Source organism: Phyllobates terribilis, unplaced genomic scaffold (genome assembly GCF_046119375.1).
Source record: "Phyllobates terribilis strain yellow unplaced genomic scaffold, ASM4611937v1 Scaffold_3__8_contigs__length_932513732, whole genome shotgun sequence".
NCBI classification, from domain to species: domain Eukaryota; kingdom Metazoa; phylum Chordata; class Amphibia; order Anura; family Dendrobatidae; genus Phyllobates; species Phyllobates terribilis.
In genome coordinates, this window is record NW_027362763.1 from 319,242,107 (window position 1) to 319,260,478 (window position 18,372).

Below are 18,372 nucleotides of genomic sequence, written 5' to 3' on the forward strand. Positions count from 1 at the left end.
ATATTCTGATGTAGTCGGCGTACCAGACCGGATCTATCTTCTCGCTTCACATCGTACACTAGTCCATTCGGAATTACATGCCTCAACACCTTGTAGGGTTTCCGACTCCCAGTGAACATCCAACTTTCCAATGGTAGTCTTTACATGGACCAGCACTCTATCCTCAGGTGTGAATGGTTCAGTTTGGACTGGACCATGGTCTCGGGGTAACTGATTTTGTTGCTTGTCTCCTACCAAGTGGTGAATAGTTTTCAGTATGATTCGGTGTTCCTGCACCCATGAGTTTGGAGTGCAGTGTTTTTATTCAGCTGTTGTACTCTAGTTAATTTCAAACACTTCTCTTCTCAAGTCGAACAACGCGTCCCAGAGTCATCTAAAACAGATCAGAGCCAAACCGTTCTATCCAGACCTTTTCCAACGATGCGTAGCTTCACTCTATCCTTGAACTCCACTAGCAACAGTCACCAACTGCCAAACCCCTGCGCTGAAACTCTGGCCTTTCTGCTGCCCTCTACTGGCCAGATCATATATTACATCACAAATCTCCAACAATACAGTAAACTGCAGTGAACCCTTACACTGATGTATTGCGCGACACAGTCTAATCAGATTCTGGCATACTCGTGGTCACGTGACCACCATTCCTGGTGCTGACATTAGAGAATCCTCACAGAGCGCCGTGCTCGCAATATGAGGATTCAAAAGTCTGCAGTCACATAGAGTAACTGCAGACTTGTCGTTTTAGACTGACAACCTCTTTAAGTGAGTTGGTATCTGGAGTATAACTTTCTTGTGCTTCCACCACCCTTATGGAACAGTATATCACATAATGTCTAAATAATCCAATCATACAGTGGACAAATAAAACTTTAAGACTTTAGTAAAAACTCCCAAATGAATAAACGAGGTAATAAGTAGTATCCTGTGTCATCGGAGTTGGTGACATCGTCTTCAATATTGGCAGGTGTGGCTGTGATTGCACATATTGCACTTCCTTAATGACCCTAAAAACAATTCTTAGCACTGTAATAACAGGTATTTTTCTCCTTTCCAAGGTTATTTGTTGCCAAAACTTTATGGTTATACAGAGATTTTGGAATAAAAGGTTTAAAATGTCATATATTATGTCACAGATGCTGAACTGTGGACACGTGATTTGTTTTTATTGTATGATGACATACCTAAACAGATGAGTTCAGGGCTTGATAGGCTGCGTGATGATATGTGTTATCACTCCAACAGTCACTTGACCCTGCATGTTGGTCTCAGCGGTCATGTGAGTGAACGGTACGTTATCACTTCTTGTCCTGGTGAGACTACCAGGAGTGGTGAGGATTGGAGTGGTAAATAATACTTTACTTAGAAAATATTTGTAGAATTCTGTTGATCTGGCACATAAGACAAGTATAATGCTGGATTAGTGAAATTTAAATCGGATTGGGCATAATAAAACCTAGGCCAACCATTATTGAGGGGATGAGGGCTTTTTAGAGACCTTTACAAATGTTCTCACATACTGCTGAATGAGTCTAATTCTAGATTCTTCAAAATTTTACAGTTTTTGGATTGTTGGGTGAATCTGGATTCAAAATGTATCACTGCAGCAGCTCATCTGTAATTTCTGTCCATTTGGTGTCAGATTAAAGGAAATTCCTTGGTTGTTGTTATGCCGTCAGATGTTTAGATATTCAGCTGGTGCAAACATGGTGCGTCCAAAAGCCACATAATTATTATCACACTGCATGTGCAGAATAACACCAAGAATACAGAAGGTTTTCTTTGTGAAGTGTGGACTAGACATAATGGGATTGGTTATCTGCATGTCCAAATTACGCACGAAAAGATTATCGGACAAGACGGCATCTTATCTCATCCCCACAGATGTTTTGCTAGTAGAAGGTGCGTATACAGAAGTGTGAGGCTGACAGCAGATCCGGAGTGTGAACTGCACCAGGCTGTTGGTCTGATCACAGGATAATATCTTATTCTATACTAGGAGCAGAATAGACCCTAAAGGGGTTTCACATAAAGGTAAGTGCATCCTATAAATCTCAATATTAAAAGAACTAATAAAACTCTGTTGGCTCACCAGAAATATTTTATAGAAAGCTGCTCCCATCATATGTATATTCTGTATCTTTTTTACTTACTTCTCCTTCATTTATTGTCTTGTGGCTCTTTATAGAATTAAAGTGAATGCCAAATTTTAGGTCATAGATCTCAACAAAACAAGCTTTAGGTGTGATGGGCATCATCAGACCAGGAGAGATAAAGTAGGATTATTATATACTCAATGGGGTATCATCCTTGCTTAAGGCTGCGTGCCCACTATGCGTTTTTTAAGCTTTTCTGCAGCGGCAATTCTGCCACGGAAACGCTTAAAAAACGCTTGGTAGAAGGTTTGCAATGGTCCCCAATGATAATCCGCATGTGCTGTGCACATGCTGCGGAAATTTCCGCTGCGGATTATCATTGCGAAAAAATCTGCAGCACGTCCATTAATTTTGCAGAAACGCGGCGTAATTGTGTACATGTACACATGCGGATATTAAGCAATTCAATGCGCAGATGGTACCCGGGTCTGGAGAAGAGGAGACTCTCCTCTAGACCCAGGTACCATAGTACCTTTAGTTAAAAAAGAATTCGAATAAAAAAGATTCAAATAAAAATTCGAATTAAAAAAAAAGCTGACGTTGGCGGTCGCGTGACATTTCACATGACTAAATGACGTCATGGAAGGTCCTTTTACACCACCACGAGCCATTGAAGACACCGGAGTAGGAGGCCGGGGGCCATCAGAAGGTGAGTATAATGTCTTTTTTTATTTTTCACCATTTTATTCTTTTTTTTAACTATTGATGCTGCATTTGCAGCATCGTAACTTGGTCACACTATATAAATCCATGCCGGTTGCATGGATTTATATAGTGTGACCAAGTTGTCAAGCACTTTTCCAAATGATGCTAAAATCGCTTGGAAAAGCGCTTTACAACCCGCAAGCGGAAATGCATGTGAAGAACGCTTCAAAAACGCTTCTACCTGGCAGGAAAAATGCATGTAAAATCTGCAAGCGTTTTTCCTGCCAGGGAGATGCAGTAAAAATCCGGAGCATTTCCGCTTCGTGGGCACTTAGCCTTAAAGGCAAATTTTCAGCTTAAGGCTGTGTGCCCACGCAGCATTTTCCAAGCGTTTATGCTGCGGAATTTACGCAGCGCAAACGCTTGGGAAACGCTTGGTAATCCGCCTCCAATGGTCCCCAATGACAAGCCGCAATGTCAATGTCCATGATGCACAATCGCCGCCATTGACTTGCATTGGACCGCGTGACATCCGCATCACTGCATCTATATAAGCGGATATCACACGGTTCAATGTGCGGATGGTACCCAGGTCTGGAGAAGAGGAGACTCTCATCCAGACCTGGGTACCATAGAAACTGTAAAAAAAAGAATTTAAAATAAATAATAAAGATTATACTTACCTTCCGATGTCCTCCCGGTGTTTTGTTCGCTCCGTCCGGTCTCTTGCATTGCTCGCGCTGTTGTGAAGGACCTGCCATGACGTCATTGAGTCATGTGACCTGACACATGACTGAATGACGTCACCGCAGGTCCTTCACACCACCGCAAGCAATGCAAGACACCGGATGCGGCGGAGATAACACCGGGAGGACATCGGAAGGTGAGTATAATTTTTTACAATTTTTTACCATTCTTATTCTTTTTTTTTAACTAACTTGGTCACACTACTATAAATCCATGCCGGTGGCATGGATTTATATAGTCTGAACAAGTTGTCAAGCACTTTTCCAAGTGATGCTAAAATCGCTTGGAAAAGCGCTTGATAACCCGTATGCAGAAATGCATGCAAAAATGCTTGACAAATGCTACTACATGGCGGGAAAAACGCATGTAAAATCCGCATGCGTTTTTTTCTGTCAGGGAGAAGCGTAAAAAATATGTAGCATTTCTGCACCGGCGGTATGTCTGCCCCTGTATTGTACACTCAATGGGGTATCATCCATGCATAAGGCAAATTTTCAGCTTAAAGAGAAACTAAACTTCTTTACATTTTTGATCATATTTAGCAGGCACTTTAGTGATGTGAAGATCAATGAGGTTCGGGTTCCTGAGACCCCCCACTGCATGCTCAACAGACCCCAGAACAGTACGCAGCTGGCTCCTGGCTGAGTGCGCACACAGAGTGAGGATATGGCTTTAGTAGAAATCACTGCCTTCATAGCCTATGCTTTCTATTAATTCCGTATTCCACTCTGGACCCCTACCAATCTGCAAGCTATTAAAGTCCCTGCTAAATATATTAAATAAACTTTACTTATTGCCCTTCCTCATGATACAGCATAAATACCTCACAGGTTCGGGTCCTACTGTGCCAATCGTATTCTAATTCTCAGCCACGGCACTCTTTATACAGCTCAATAAAAAGATAGTCAAGCAAGCTCACCATTTTCCAGAACTCCACTAGATTGCAATGTAGAGGCACGGTTGCCAACCATCCAGAATTTCCTGGACATTTCAGGTGTCCGTGATTTTTTTGAGGCTGAAGAAACTTCTACAGATAATTTTTATTGTAAATTATTGTACAGTTTACAGTGAATGAAGCTGATGTCTTCATTCCAGTATTATTGGATGTAGATATGGATCACTCATAATCAAAATGATTTATTAAGGTTTTCCAATGTTTCCATAAAAAATATTGTCGGTCCATGATTTTTTGATAAGCTGTCTGGGAAAAATAAAAAGTCAAGTTGGCAACCCTGTGTAGAGGGCTGTGTGGAAGCAAGGCCAGCGCTCCACAGAACTGCATGGAAAGGGCGGTGGTTGGAAATCAGAGAATGGGGGACAAGGACATGTTTAAATGCTGAATGTTAGACTACCCTTGTTCCCTTACCAATCTGTTGGGCCACCATTTGCTCATTGCCACACGTTGTAATGTCCAGTATTGTATATATGCTGAGAGCCAGTTTTACCTCTGATTTTGATTATCTATTGTGTCTGTTTGCTTGTGACAACTCCAACATCATAGTAGCCAACTACTTACATGGGCAGTCTGTAAAAAGGGACACGTTTTGATAAGTGTCCCTAATAATAATGGAATCTATGATTATTTTTACCTGATCAAACTTGTGCAGGTTATTTAGGCTCGAATCAGAATTTTAAGCTATACAAATAAATGCATTTTTTGCTAATTTCTTGAAAGTGCGTATAATTAACCCCTTACCTCCACAGCCCATTTTTGTTTTTTGCACTTTTATTTTTTCCTCCCCTTCATCTAAGAACTGTAACTTTTTTATTCTTTCATTGATATAGCCATATGATAGACTTATGAGTAGTGTTGAGCGATACCTTCCGATATCAGGAAATATCGGATCGGATTGGATCGGGCCGATACCCAAAAAGTATCGGATATCGCCGATTCCGATACCCGAAACCAATGCAAGTCAATGGGACACAAATATCGGAATGAAAATAAACCCATTCTTTCCCTGTAGGTTAATTCTGCATGAAGGAAAACAACTAACAATAATGTAGAATGTATTGGGGGAGGTGGTTGCCCAAATTGATGGGAACAGTGCTCACAGTGAAACATGAAAAGCCGGCAATTCAGCAGCGGCATACACCGGTACCCGACAATTTAGAACAGAAAGAATAGAGCTTCACACATAGATTAGATAGATAGAAACATGTCAGTCACATATATATGAAGTACAGTGACAGTGTTGCTTACTGTACTTGTCATTTAGTGTAAAGGATTTATTTAAAAAAATATTAGTGTTTTCATGCACCGCCTCTTTAAAAAAGCCGGCCGGTAATTCAGCAGCGGTACCCGACAATTTGCAACAGAAATAATAGAGCATCACACATAGATTAGATAGATAGAAACATGTCAGTCACATATATAATAAGTACAGTGATAGTGTTGGTTACTGTACTTGTACTTGTCATTTAGTGTTAAAATAAAGGATTTATTAAAAAAAAAATTGGCGTGGGATTCCCCGTAATTTTAGTCTCTAGCGGAGGTTAAGCAGACAGCTGGGGCAGATGTTTGAAGCCTGGGAAGAGGGTAATACCCACGGAGCTTCCCAGGCTACTAATATCAGCCCCCAGCTGAATACCTAGCCTTTACTAGCTATTAAAATGGGGGACCCCCCCAAAAAAATGACGTGGGGTCCCCCCTGTCATCGGGATGCCGTCACAGCCTGACACTGAGGAGCGCAAGCATGCCTGCGCTTCTCAGTGTCCGCGGGATGACAGGCTGGATGGCAACTTTCGGCTGCGATCCAGCCTGTCATCTCGATGTAGCAGAGCTGGAGCTGTCCTGGGAACCATCGAAAGGTAAGGATGATGTTGCTTTATTATTTTTCTTTTATTTCAGGAGATCGTTGGCTTCAGCTGGAATGGGCGTGATGGTAAGTATGGTTTAATTTAGAACAATAAAGAATTGTGTCTTTATTTCAATTAAAGGACTTTATTCTGGGTGTTGTGTTTTTTTTTAAATACTTTACTAGAAATTCATGGCGGTCATGTATAATATTGGCGTGACCCCATGAATTTCGGGCTTAGGGCCAGCTGATAATGCCAAGCTGGCCCTAACCCCTTTATTACCCAGTGAGCCACCGCACCAGGGCCCTGGATGAGTTGGGTACAGTACCAGAAGATGGAGCTTCTATGAATGCGCCATTTTCCGGGGTGGCTGCGGACTGCAATTTGCAGCGGGTGGGGCCCAGAAAGCTTGGGCCTCCCTGCGCTGCAGATTCCAGTCCCCAGTTGGCTAGTTGTACCTGGCTGGACACAAAAATAGGGCGAAGCCCCAAGTATTTTTTTTTTAATTATTTCATGAAATTCATGAAATAATTAAGAAAAAAAGGGCTTCCCAGGTACAAATAGGCAGCTGGTGGTTGGGGGCAGCCCGTTCCTGCCTGCTGTACCTGGCTGGACACAAATATAGCGCGAAGCCCCACGTCAATTTTTTTTAAATTATTTCATTAATTATTTTATATTTTATTACAGGAGATCGATGGCTTCGGGGAATTAGGTGTCTAGGTGAGTATAGGTGTAGTTTTTTATTTTTTACTTTATTTTAGGTGGCGATCGGCGGGGACAGGTAATGTATAAACTAATTTATTTTAGGTAACCACTGGCCACCAATGACATGTATTTAAAATTTATTGGGGACCAAAAACAAAAAAAAAATATGGGGGCCTAAAAAAACACGTATAGGGGCAAAAATAACACATGGGGCAGTTTAAATAGCAGGATCAGGCTGATGGGAACTACTGCTCCCATCGAGCTGATCCTGCTGGCACGAGTGGACGGGGGACAGACATAGGCCGATGGGAGTAGTAGTGTCACATCGGCCTATGTCTGCCTGCACGCACACACCCGCAGACATCGCACAGACACTCGCACACACCAATAATGACGGGTCTGATGGTCTGGGAGGTGAGGTTGACCTGTGCGGCCGTGGGAAAGTTCATGTGAGTTCATGCAATGCAGTCAAGCATGAACTCACATGAACTCTCTGAGGGCACCGCGGCGACTTCAAATGAACAGCTGATCAGCATCACCTGATACCTCAGCTGTTCATTTGAAATAACCGGCGAGAAAGCGCAGCGGTGAAGTCTTTTCACTGCCGGCTTCCCCGCCCGGGTCCTTCGCTCCCTGCTCCTTGGTGCTGTGCTCCCCGCCCGGTTCTAACTTACGATCGGGATGGGAGGTGGCGAGGGGAGCGGAGGATCAGGGTGGGAGGCTGCGGGGAAGCGAGTATGGGGCTGAGGGATTGTTTAAAAGCCGACGGGCGGTAAAAAGCCGCCGGCTTTTAAACAATCAGGAGAATTCTCCCACGCTGGGATGGCATTCTGATGACAGGCTGGTTCGCAGCTGAGCGCTGCCATCCAGCTTGTCATCCTTCAGAGACACTGCAGAGCGCAGGCATTATAGGAACTTCCGATTCCGGTATTCGATATTGTAAAAATATCGGAACTCAGTATCGGAACTCCGATACAGCGAATATCGGCTGATACCTGATATTACAGTATCGGAATGCTCACACTACTTATGAGGGCTTGTTTTTTTGTGGGACAAGTTGTACTTTTGAATGACACTATTCAATTCAGTATAGAATGTACTGAAAAACAAGAAAATAATTCCATGTGCTGTGAAATTGTGAAAAAAATGCCATGGGTTTGTGGTAAAACTTACTATCAATCATTATACTCCATGTCAGTATAGCTATGGCAATATCAAACTTGATTATTTTTTTTTGTACCTCCATTTTCCGACACATTTTTATTTTTCCGTTGATTGAGTTGTGTGAGGGCTGACAGTTTTGTTGATACTAATTTGGGATTGATAAGATGTTCCAATCAATTTTTAATGCATTTTTAGAGACTAGAGGTGACAAAAACACTGCAATTCTGGCGTTATGATTTTTTTCTCGTTAAATGTAATATGATAGATCAGACTTTTACAAATGTGGCGGTACAAAATATGCTTATTTGTTTTTTATTTTTAATGGGGAGAAAAGGGGTGAGACGAACTTTATTTATATGTACATTTTTAAAATATGTTTTTTTACTTAATTTTTTAGTACTTTTAGGCGACTTGTGTTCCTGCACTCATCCAATTACTTATACTCTATACTGAAATACGACAATATAGTGAAAATCATGGACTCCTTAATGAAATTATTACAATTTGTATGGTATTTTTAGGGTTTTATCAGCAAACTGTTAAAGTGGTATTCCCTAAATTGAATGTTGCTCAATGTCCAATACATTTATATTGGTTATCTTACTGTAGGATAGGTCATCAATATCAGATCAATGTGGTTACAACAGCCCAGCACCCCCACCGATCAGCTGTTTTCAGCTCTGGTGGTGGATGCATGTCAACACTGTAGAATAATACAGTTTCGTACACTGTTTAGTGGATGTTGCTGGGATTCAGATCCCCGACCAACTCTATGTGTGAACATACCAAAGACTAACACCCTATTTTTATTTTCTTTTTACAGACATAAAGTGCATTTGGTTTTACACCTTCTGGCATTACTTGGAGCAATTCACGTGACTACAACTACAAGTTGTAAAGTTGAGTATGACTGCCCCAAAGATTACCAGGAAGTCTTCATGAAGGAAACCATCACTGACATACCTAAATCCATTAACCCAAAAACAAGGGAAATCATCTTAGTGCAAACTGGAATTTCAACGATCAGAAAAGATGCATTTAAATAAATGACTCACTTGGAAAAAATATACTTCATGAATAATAAAATTAGTCAAATAGAAGTTGGTGCCTTTGATAATTTACAAAACCTTTCTGAACTGGAGATATCTGGAAATGCAGATTTGCATGCAATAAAGGCTGGAGTCTTCAGCAATCTTAGCAATCTGAGAAAGCTGGTTCTTAAATACAACAACATTAGTTCTTTGGGCCAAGGAATTTTTGATGACCTGCACAATTTGGAAGAACTCTACATAAACCTCAATAAGTTATCTTCTTTGCCTTCAGGCGTTTTTGATGCACTTGGAAAACTCAAAATATTGCATCTAGCAAAAAATAAACTGACTCAGTTACCTGTGCACATATTCTGTAATTTACCTAACCTAAAACTCCTTCGTCTCTATGAAAATGAGCTCACAGAACTTCCTCAAGGATTGTTGGATAATAATCAAAATCTGACCGAATTCAATATTCATAGCAACAGAATAAAATTATGGCCCCAAAACTTTGTAGCTAATTTACCAAATCTTGAAAAATTGCTTTTGGATGGAAATCTATTAGAGGAGCTTCCAAATAAAATGCTATTTGGGCTAAATAAAATAAAGCAACTCAAAATGAATGCAAATAAACTGAAGACGCTTCCAAATGAGATAACTGATGGTATAAATATTATAGCACTTGATCTGAGCCAGAATGAATTAACTGATATTCCAGCTACTGCATTCAATAACTTTAGATCTTTGAAAAAGTTAGTGCTTTCCTCAAACCAAATCACTTTGCTAAACAAGGAAATGTTCTTGGGTCTGGGTAAGTTAACAGAACTCAATGTGGAACATAATTATCTCAGCAGCTTACAAGATGATGTGCTCTCATCCCTACCAGTGTTAAAGACTTTAAGACTGAATAACAACAAGTTCACCATCATGTCTAAACCAATTGATTTAGTGCTTAAACTTACTATTATATATTTAAGGAATAATTCTTGGAATTGTGACTGTAACCTTAAAGATTTTCACAATTGGATTAATGACAACAAAGAAAAAGTGAAAGACATTAAAGATGTATTGTGTGAATCACCAGAAAACTTCAAAGGAAGAGCAATCATCTCTCTAAAGCTTGATGAACTCATTTGTTTACCAACTCCAAAGACAACACTACCAACCACCACTAAAAAAGCCATTATCATATAAATATTTTGTGCTACTAGTTTTGCTTCAGCCAGGAGTCCACATTTCAAAATCTAAATTCGTTGTGCTACTAGCATGCTACAGAAAGCAGGCCACATTTCTGCATATAAATATTTTGTGCTACTAGTTTTACTTTAGCCAGGAGACCACATTTCTGTATCTAAATTTTTGTTGCTAAATAAAATAAATACTGCAAATAAATTCTGATTTTTAATTTAGTGACAGGTGACTGAAAGGTCTGGGCCTAGTGTTGTGAAACAGCTGGTTAAAAGAGGGGAAGGATACATTCAACATGAGTGGGAAAAAGTGAGGAGATGGTGGAAGGGGGAATAGGCTTGGTGTTCAAGGTGTACGTGGGGTAGGTAGTAATGTTCGTGAAAGCTCTACTGAACCAACTCCATCACATCCTATCCAAAGACAACTGACACCTTCTGTTACTGGACGGGCTACTCCATTCCCTTTCTTTGGCAGCCGCACAGAGGTACACCTTGTAGATGAGGGCCAGAAAGATGGTGGACTCTAAGGCTATGTGCCCACGATGCAGAAATGCTGCATATTTTTTCCTCTTCTCCCTGGCAGGAAAAATGCATGCGTTTTTTACATGCATTTTTCCCGCCAGGTAGAAGCGTTTGTCAAGAGTTTTTGCATTTATTTCAGCATGCGGGTTAACAAGTGCTTTTCCAAGCGATTTTAGCATCACTTGGAAAGTGCTTGACAACTTGTTCACACTATATAAATCCATGCAACCGGCATGGATTTATAGTACTGTGACCAAGTTAGTTGAAAAAAAAATAAGAAGAATGGTAAAAAATAAAAAAAAAAAAGATATTTACCTTCCGATAGCCCCCGGTGTTTTCTCCGCTGCGTCCGGTGTCTTGGGCGGCTCGCGGTGGTGTGAAGGACCTGCGGTGACGTCATTGAGTCATATGACAGGTCACATGACTCAATGATGTCATGGCAGGTCCTTCACAACACCGCGACCCATACAGCAGACCAGACGGAGGGGAGAAAACACCGGGAGGACATCGGAAGGTAAGTATAATCTTTTTTTTTTATTTTAAATTCTTTTTTTAACAGGTTCTATGGTACCCAGGTCTGGATGAGAGTCTCCTTTCCTCCAGACCTGGGTACCATCCGCACATTGAACCGTGTGATATCCGCATGTACAGATGCAGTGATGCGGATGTCACGCGGTCCAATGCAAGTCAATGGCAGCGATTACTCTGCGTGTCCGCAAAATTAATGGACATGCTGCGTATTTTTCCGCAATGATAATCCGCAGCGGAAATTTCCACAGCATGTGCACAGCACATGCGGATTATCATTGGGGACCATGGGGCACATATTACCATGCGTTTTTTAAGCGTTTTCGCTGCGGAAATTCCGCGGCAAAAATGCTTGAAAAACACATAGTGGGCACGTAGCCTAATGGTATGTGCCCACGATGCAGAAATGAAGCAGAAAATTTCTGCAGCGTTTCTGCATGTTCTTGGCAGTAAAAACGCTTGCGGATTTTACATGTGTTTTTGACGCGTTTTTACATGCGGATTTGACTTGCGTTTTTCAAATGTGTTGGGACCTCAAATCCGCATGCAGAAACGCACAAATAATGGACATGCTGCAGATTTTTCCGCAAGGAAAATCCGCTGCGGAAAATTTCACAGTATGGGCACAGAACATGCAGATTTTCATTGGGGATCATGGAGCACGGATTACCAAGCGTTTTGCAAGCATTTACGCTGCAGAAATTCCACATCAAAAACACATAGTGGGCACACAGCCTTAGGGCAAGGAGTGGGAGAACAGAGAGGATGACGATGAGGTTGTATATTCTACTTGGTGTGAACCCAGATGCACGCAGCTGAGTAGCTCAGCAGAGGAGGTGGAGGAGGAGGAAGACGAGGAGGTTACGTTGCAGCCTCCCACACAGACACAGAGTGATACAACCACCACAAGCTTTGCATCCTCAGCCACAACTCTGGCTGTGGCCAGCAGCGATTGCGGGTCGGCAGTTTGCAGGGACTGCAAAGGATGACCCAACTCACGTTATCTGCCAATTTTGTAAAAAACGACTCTGTAGAGGCAAAAATTGCAATAATTTGACTACTACATGTATGAACAGGCACATGCGTGATCAACATGTGTTAGTCTGGGAATCTCAATAAAATGGGCCTAGCCAACCACCGGCCGCTCCATCAACCGCATCAGCTGCTTCTTCCTCCTCTGTCTCCGTGGCAAGTGTTCTTAGACAGGTCTCCGGCAGCAGAACCTCTATTTGTTTACCCACTACAGTCGGGTTGAGTGAGAGGCCATCAGCTGTTGCAGAAATTGACATTCCTGCTGTTTTTGTTTTACCGAGAACACCACATCTTTCTCAATCCACCATAACATCTCCACCTGCACCTCATTCACAGTCCTGCAATTTGTCGTGTTCACCCTATTCCACCCTCTCTCAGCACAGCAGCCAGCCCCCAGTCCTGCAGTTGTGGTCACGTAAAAGATTGTTTCTTCCTACACATGCCAAAGGTAAGAGCTTGAACTTCACCATCTCCAATCTGATAGCCATAGATATACTGCCTTTCTGCCTAGTGGATACAGATGGTTTCCGAAAGCTGATAGCCATCACAATCCCCCAGTACCAATTTTCCAGTCACCATTACTTCTCTAAGAAAGCTGTGCCTGTGCTATAGCAGCATGTCACAGACAACATCACCCGTTCCTTGAAAAAATCTATGCCTGCCAGGGTGCATTTCCCCACGGACACCTGGACAAGCAAGCATGGCCAGGGGCGTTATATCTTGCTGACTGGGCACTGGGTGACTCTGGTGGCTGTGGGAGCAGGTGGATAAGGGGCTGCTCCTCAAGCCTTGAATCCTCAAGGCTTGCGTGACAAACCTGTGTATCTAACACTTCCTCCACTGCTTTTGCCTCCTCCACCTCCTCTAGAGCCTCCACCTGTTTCCTCAACCTCTGCCTTAATAAGACATGCATTTCAACAGTGCTGAGAGAATCCCTCCCGTACTGGGCAGCCAGGGCTCATCACCATCAGGCAGTGTTAAAATTAATATGCCTTGCAGTCAAAAAGCTCAAGAGTAGAGATGAGCCAATCTCAAAGTCGGCACGAATATTGCACATTCGGATTCGTGTTCGGATCCCCGAGCATTTTACTCAAAATTGGCAAAATTCGACAGAGCACGAACTTGATCATCCGTGGTTTCCCGCGGTGTCACGCAGATGGGAATCTGATCAGCGGTAACATTGGGAAAACCCATATAATTATCCCTCTCTAAACAGGCTATAAAATGTAACTTTAAATCTTTATATTAAAATGTGAATGTAGAGGATATTAAAATATTATCCCTAAACAGCCTAATTAGGGATCATATTTTAATACCCTCTACTTTCACATTGTACTCCAAGTAACAAAAAAAAGAGTTAAAATTAATAAATAAATATTCAAATAAAAATAAAAAACACATTATACTCACCTACACTAAATCTCCGATGCCCTTGTCCCCTGTAACAAAGAAAAAATAATAAACCACCATAATACTCACCTTAACGCCTAATCGCCGATGCCCATGTCACCTGTAATAAGGAAAAAATAATAAACCACCATAATACTCACCTATCTGTTGTATTCCAGGTAATCCCAAGTGTCCCATGGCGACCTCACTTATAGAACAGTCACATCGAGAGATATGACTGTCCTATCCGGCAACTGCTGATACACTGACAGGAGCATAATCACTCCTGTTTCAGTGTATAGCGCTGAGCTGCTGTGAGAGAGGTCAATGAAGTTCAATCAGCAGTTGAGCTCCGGTGGCCTCACTTACTACAATTAGGTTGTAATTGTACTGCTGGAAATTAGGTCACCGGACCTCATCAGCTGATAGAACTCCGGTGACCTCTCTCATGGCAGCTCAGCACTATAAACTGACACATGAGTGATTACACTCCTGTCAGTGTACATCCTGCTGTCCTCTAGAACAGTCATATCAGTAATTGTTGATATGACTGCTCTAGAACTGACCCAGATCTTTATGGGACACTCTGGATTATTTCATCATGTTGGACAGGTGAGGGATATGGTTGTTTTTTATTTTTGTTTTTTTTACAGGTGACAATGGCTTCAAATGGAATGGGTGTTAGGTTGCTATTTTTCTTATTTATTATTTCCTGTTTTGTACAGGAGACAATGGCTTCAATTGAATGGGCATTAGGTGAGTAAAACTGTGTTTTTTACTTTTAAATAAAAATTAAAAGAGTTTTTTTTATTTCAAATAATAAAAATGGTAATACATTTGTGAGGCCTAGTCCCAGTAAGTTAGTAAGTTAGTGTAGGAAGTACAATTGGGGGAGAAAGGTTGAACTTGATGGACCTAGGTCTTTATTCAATGTACGTTACTAGGTATATGGTACTATGATTTTTTTTCTGGCTGTGTCTTTATTGCACAAATTTTACTATGGAGTAAGTAATGGGGGCGTCTTCTAGACGCCTCTCCATTACTGACCACTGGGCTTCATGTCAGCTGCCAATACAAGGCTGACATGAACCCCAACCCTATTACTCCACTTTCCACCGCACCAGGGCAAGTGGGAAGAGTGAAGGCTAAGCGCCAGAATTGGCGCATCTTGGAGCCAAGTCTAGCTTTTAAAGGTTCGCTTTTCAAGGGGCTAAAAATGAAATATGCCAGATATTAAACCCCTCGCCACCATTCTTCATCTGACAATCTGTTCTGCTTGACCCACAGGTACGTCATCTGACCCCATCAGCAACCCCATGCTGCATATCTGACCGTCTTTTCCAAACTGTATCTATCTGCCTCCCGGTACATCATCTGACCCCATCTGCAAACCCCATGCTGCATATCTGACCGTCTTTTCCAAACTGTATCTATCTGTCTCCCGGTACGTCACCTGACTTCATCTGCAAACCCCATGCTGCATATCTGACCGTCTTTTCCAAACTGTATCTGTCTCCCGGTACTTCATCTGACCCCATCTGCAAACCCCATGCTGCATATCTGACCATCTTTTCCAAACTGTATCTATCTGTCTCCCAGTATGTTCCCGGCATCCAATATCTGCTGTGTATCCACTGATCCTTGCTAATTTAATTCTATCTGACCTTGGCATGTTTGATCCAATCTGCATGTTCATCACCTCAATCCTTTGATCCCAATACACACTGGTCCCTAGCTGTCTGTTTCCTGAATACATTTAGCCTCTGTGTCCTAATTACTCTCCCCCTCCCCCCCTCCACCCATGCTTTTGTGAGCAGTCTTCCTGTGTCTCCTCCCCTCCTGCACACCTGACCCACCTCATGTACTGGCCAGAGCTCCATAAAGCGAGCTAAGTCTGGCACAGACGGGTCTGGCTTTTAAAGGTTTGCATTTTAAGGGGCTAAAAATTAAATATTCCAGATATAGGCCAGAAGTGACCCGAAGGTACAGATAACTATTTACTATTTGTACTTAAATTCTCTTTCTTATTCACACGTAACATTCATTATGCTTACAAATGCCCTCACTGTTTTTGCCCAACTAATCCTCACTCTCCTTCATTATCCCCATACCCCAGCACCTTCTAACTAAATCATCATCTCTCCTTCCCTCCTACCTACCCACCTGACCTCATCTACAGACCTGCTCCTCAACCTCAGATCTATCCTACCAAAACATGACACAAGCCGGACACTCTGCTTCTCCCACCTGCTCTCTCTCTGCTTCTCCTCACTGCTGGCGACATATCTCCCAATTCTGAACCCCCACAGCTTGCACCTTCCACCAATTACCCCACCTATCACATCAAACCAACTGCAAACTACCGCAACCTCTCTTACGCAAAACCGGTCCCCCTGACACCCACCCCCCTTATCCCTCTCTCTGGGGCACTCTGGAATGCCCGCTCTGACTGCAACAAGCTCCATTTTGTCCAAGACCTCTTTATCTCTCGTCATCTCTCTTTTCTGGGCATCACAGAGACATGGCTGACACCCTCCGACACTGCCTCCCCTGCTGCGCTGTGTTACGGTGGCTTGCACTTCACCCACACTCCTCGCCCTGGTAACAGACATGGTGGAGGAGTGGGTCTTCTCCTTTCTAACAACTGCACCTTTAGCCCTTCTCCTCCTCTGCACTCTCTTATTCTTCCTTCTTTTGAAGTCCACTCTGTCCGCATCTACTCTCCCTCCAACCTCCAAGTGGCTGTCATATACCGACTTCCAGGCTCGGTCACAGCCACTATTGACCAATTCTCCACCTGGCTTCTTTACTTTCTCTCTGCTGACATTCCCACAATTATCATGGGCAATTTAAACATCCCCACTGACACTCGCCAGTCAGCAGCATCTAAACTCCTGTTGCTTACTTCATCCTTTGGACTTACTCAGTGGTCCTCCTCAGACACCCACACAGACGGACACACACTAGACCTCATCTTCACCCGACTCTGCTCCCTATCTAACCTCACAACCTCCCCTCTACCCCATCTAACCACCATCTACTCACTTTCTCATCCCTGTCCTCCTCACCTGTCACCCATGTCCAGCAACTAGCACCCCCCCGCAGAAACCTTGCACATCTAGACACCCACACACTCTCTGACTCTATTCTACCACTGACATCCATAACTTCACTTCATGACACAGACAGCATCACTGCTTTCTACAATGCCACTCTTGCATCAGCTATTGACTCGGTCGCCCCTCTTATGCATGGCAGAGCGCGACGAATCAACAGGCAACCCTGGCACAACAACCTCATTAAAACAGCTTTGACAAGTGTCCAGGGTTGCGCAGCGGCGTTGGAAGAAAACACATTCTCAAGATGACTTCACTGCATTCAAACAAGCAACCCTCGCATTCAAATCAGCACTCACCTCTGCTAAACAGGTCTACTTCACAATCCTCATATCTTCCCTATCCTACAACCCCAAACAGCTATTCAACACTTTTAACTCTCTCCTCCGCCCTCCACTGCGCCCTCCAACCTCCGTCATCTCTGCTGAGGAGTTTGCCACACACTTCAAAAACAAGATTGACCAAACACGGCAAGTCTTTACCATCCAAAGACCACAACCCATATGTTTTCCACACCATTGCCCTACCCCCATAACTTTCCTTCCCAACATCACGGAAAGAGACCTTACTCGTCTCCTCTCCAAATCAAACCTCACCACTTGTGCACTCGACCCCATCCCATCCCACCTCCTCCCCAACCTCACCCTCACTCTCATCCCATCCCTAACCCATCTCTTCAACCTATCACTATCTTCTGGTACCTTCCCTGCTGCCTTCAAACATGCCACAACCACGCCCATCCTCAAAAAGCCATCCCTCGACCCAACCGCCTTGTTCAGCTATTGCCCCATATCGCTGCTCCCATTTGCCTCCAAACTCCTTGAGCAACACGTTCACGCTGAACTTTGCTCCTACTTCTCATCTAACTCTCTCTTTGACAACCGACAATCGGGCTTCTGTCCCCACCATTCCACCGAAACTGCCCTTACTAAAATCACCAATGACTTACTTACACCCAAAGCTAACAGACAATTTTCTGTACTCCTTCTTCTTGACCTGTCCTCTGCTTTTGATACAGTTGACCACTGCCTCCTACTACAGATCCTCTCTTCTTTTGGTGTCAAAGACCTTGCCCTATCTTGGATCTCCTCATATCTTTCTAACTGCACATTTAGCGTCTCCCACTCCCACACTACCTCCTCACCCCACCCCCTCTCGGTTGGAGTCCCTCAAGGCTCTGTCCTAGGACCCCTACTCTTCTCAATCTATACCCTTGGCCTGGGACAGCACATAAAATCCCATGGCTTCCAGTACCATCTGTACGTTGATGACACCCAGATCTACCTCTTTGGCCCAGATGTCACCTCTCTGCTATCCAGAATCCCAGCATGTCTAGCAGCCATATCCTCCTTCT

At 43.0% G+C, this 18,372-nt stretch overlaps 1 protein-coding gene across 1 annotated transcript in view; it reads left to right on the top strand.

The window, feature by feature from the left end:
- The window catches only part of LOC141257839 (uncharacterized), a 75,869-nt gene extending 65,297 nt beyond the window's left edge, over positions 1-10,572 (top strand). Inside the window, exons 4-5 of the mRNA XM_073672851.1 lie at positions 9,037-9,214; positions 9,260-10,572. Of these exons, the coding sequence (XP_073528952.1) occupies positions 9,037-9,214; positions 9,260-10,438 (1,357 nt within the window). The 3' untranslated portion in view covers positions 10,439-10,572. The remainder of the gene's footprint in view (positions 1-9,036; positions 9,215-9,259) is intronic.
- The last annotated feature ends 7,800 nt before the right edge of the window (positions 10,573-18,372 follow it).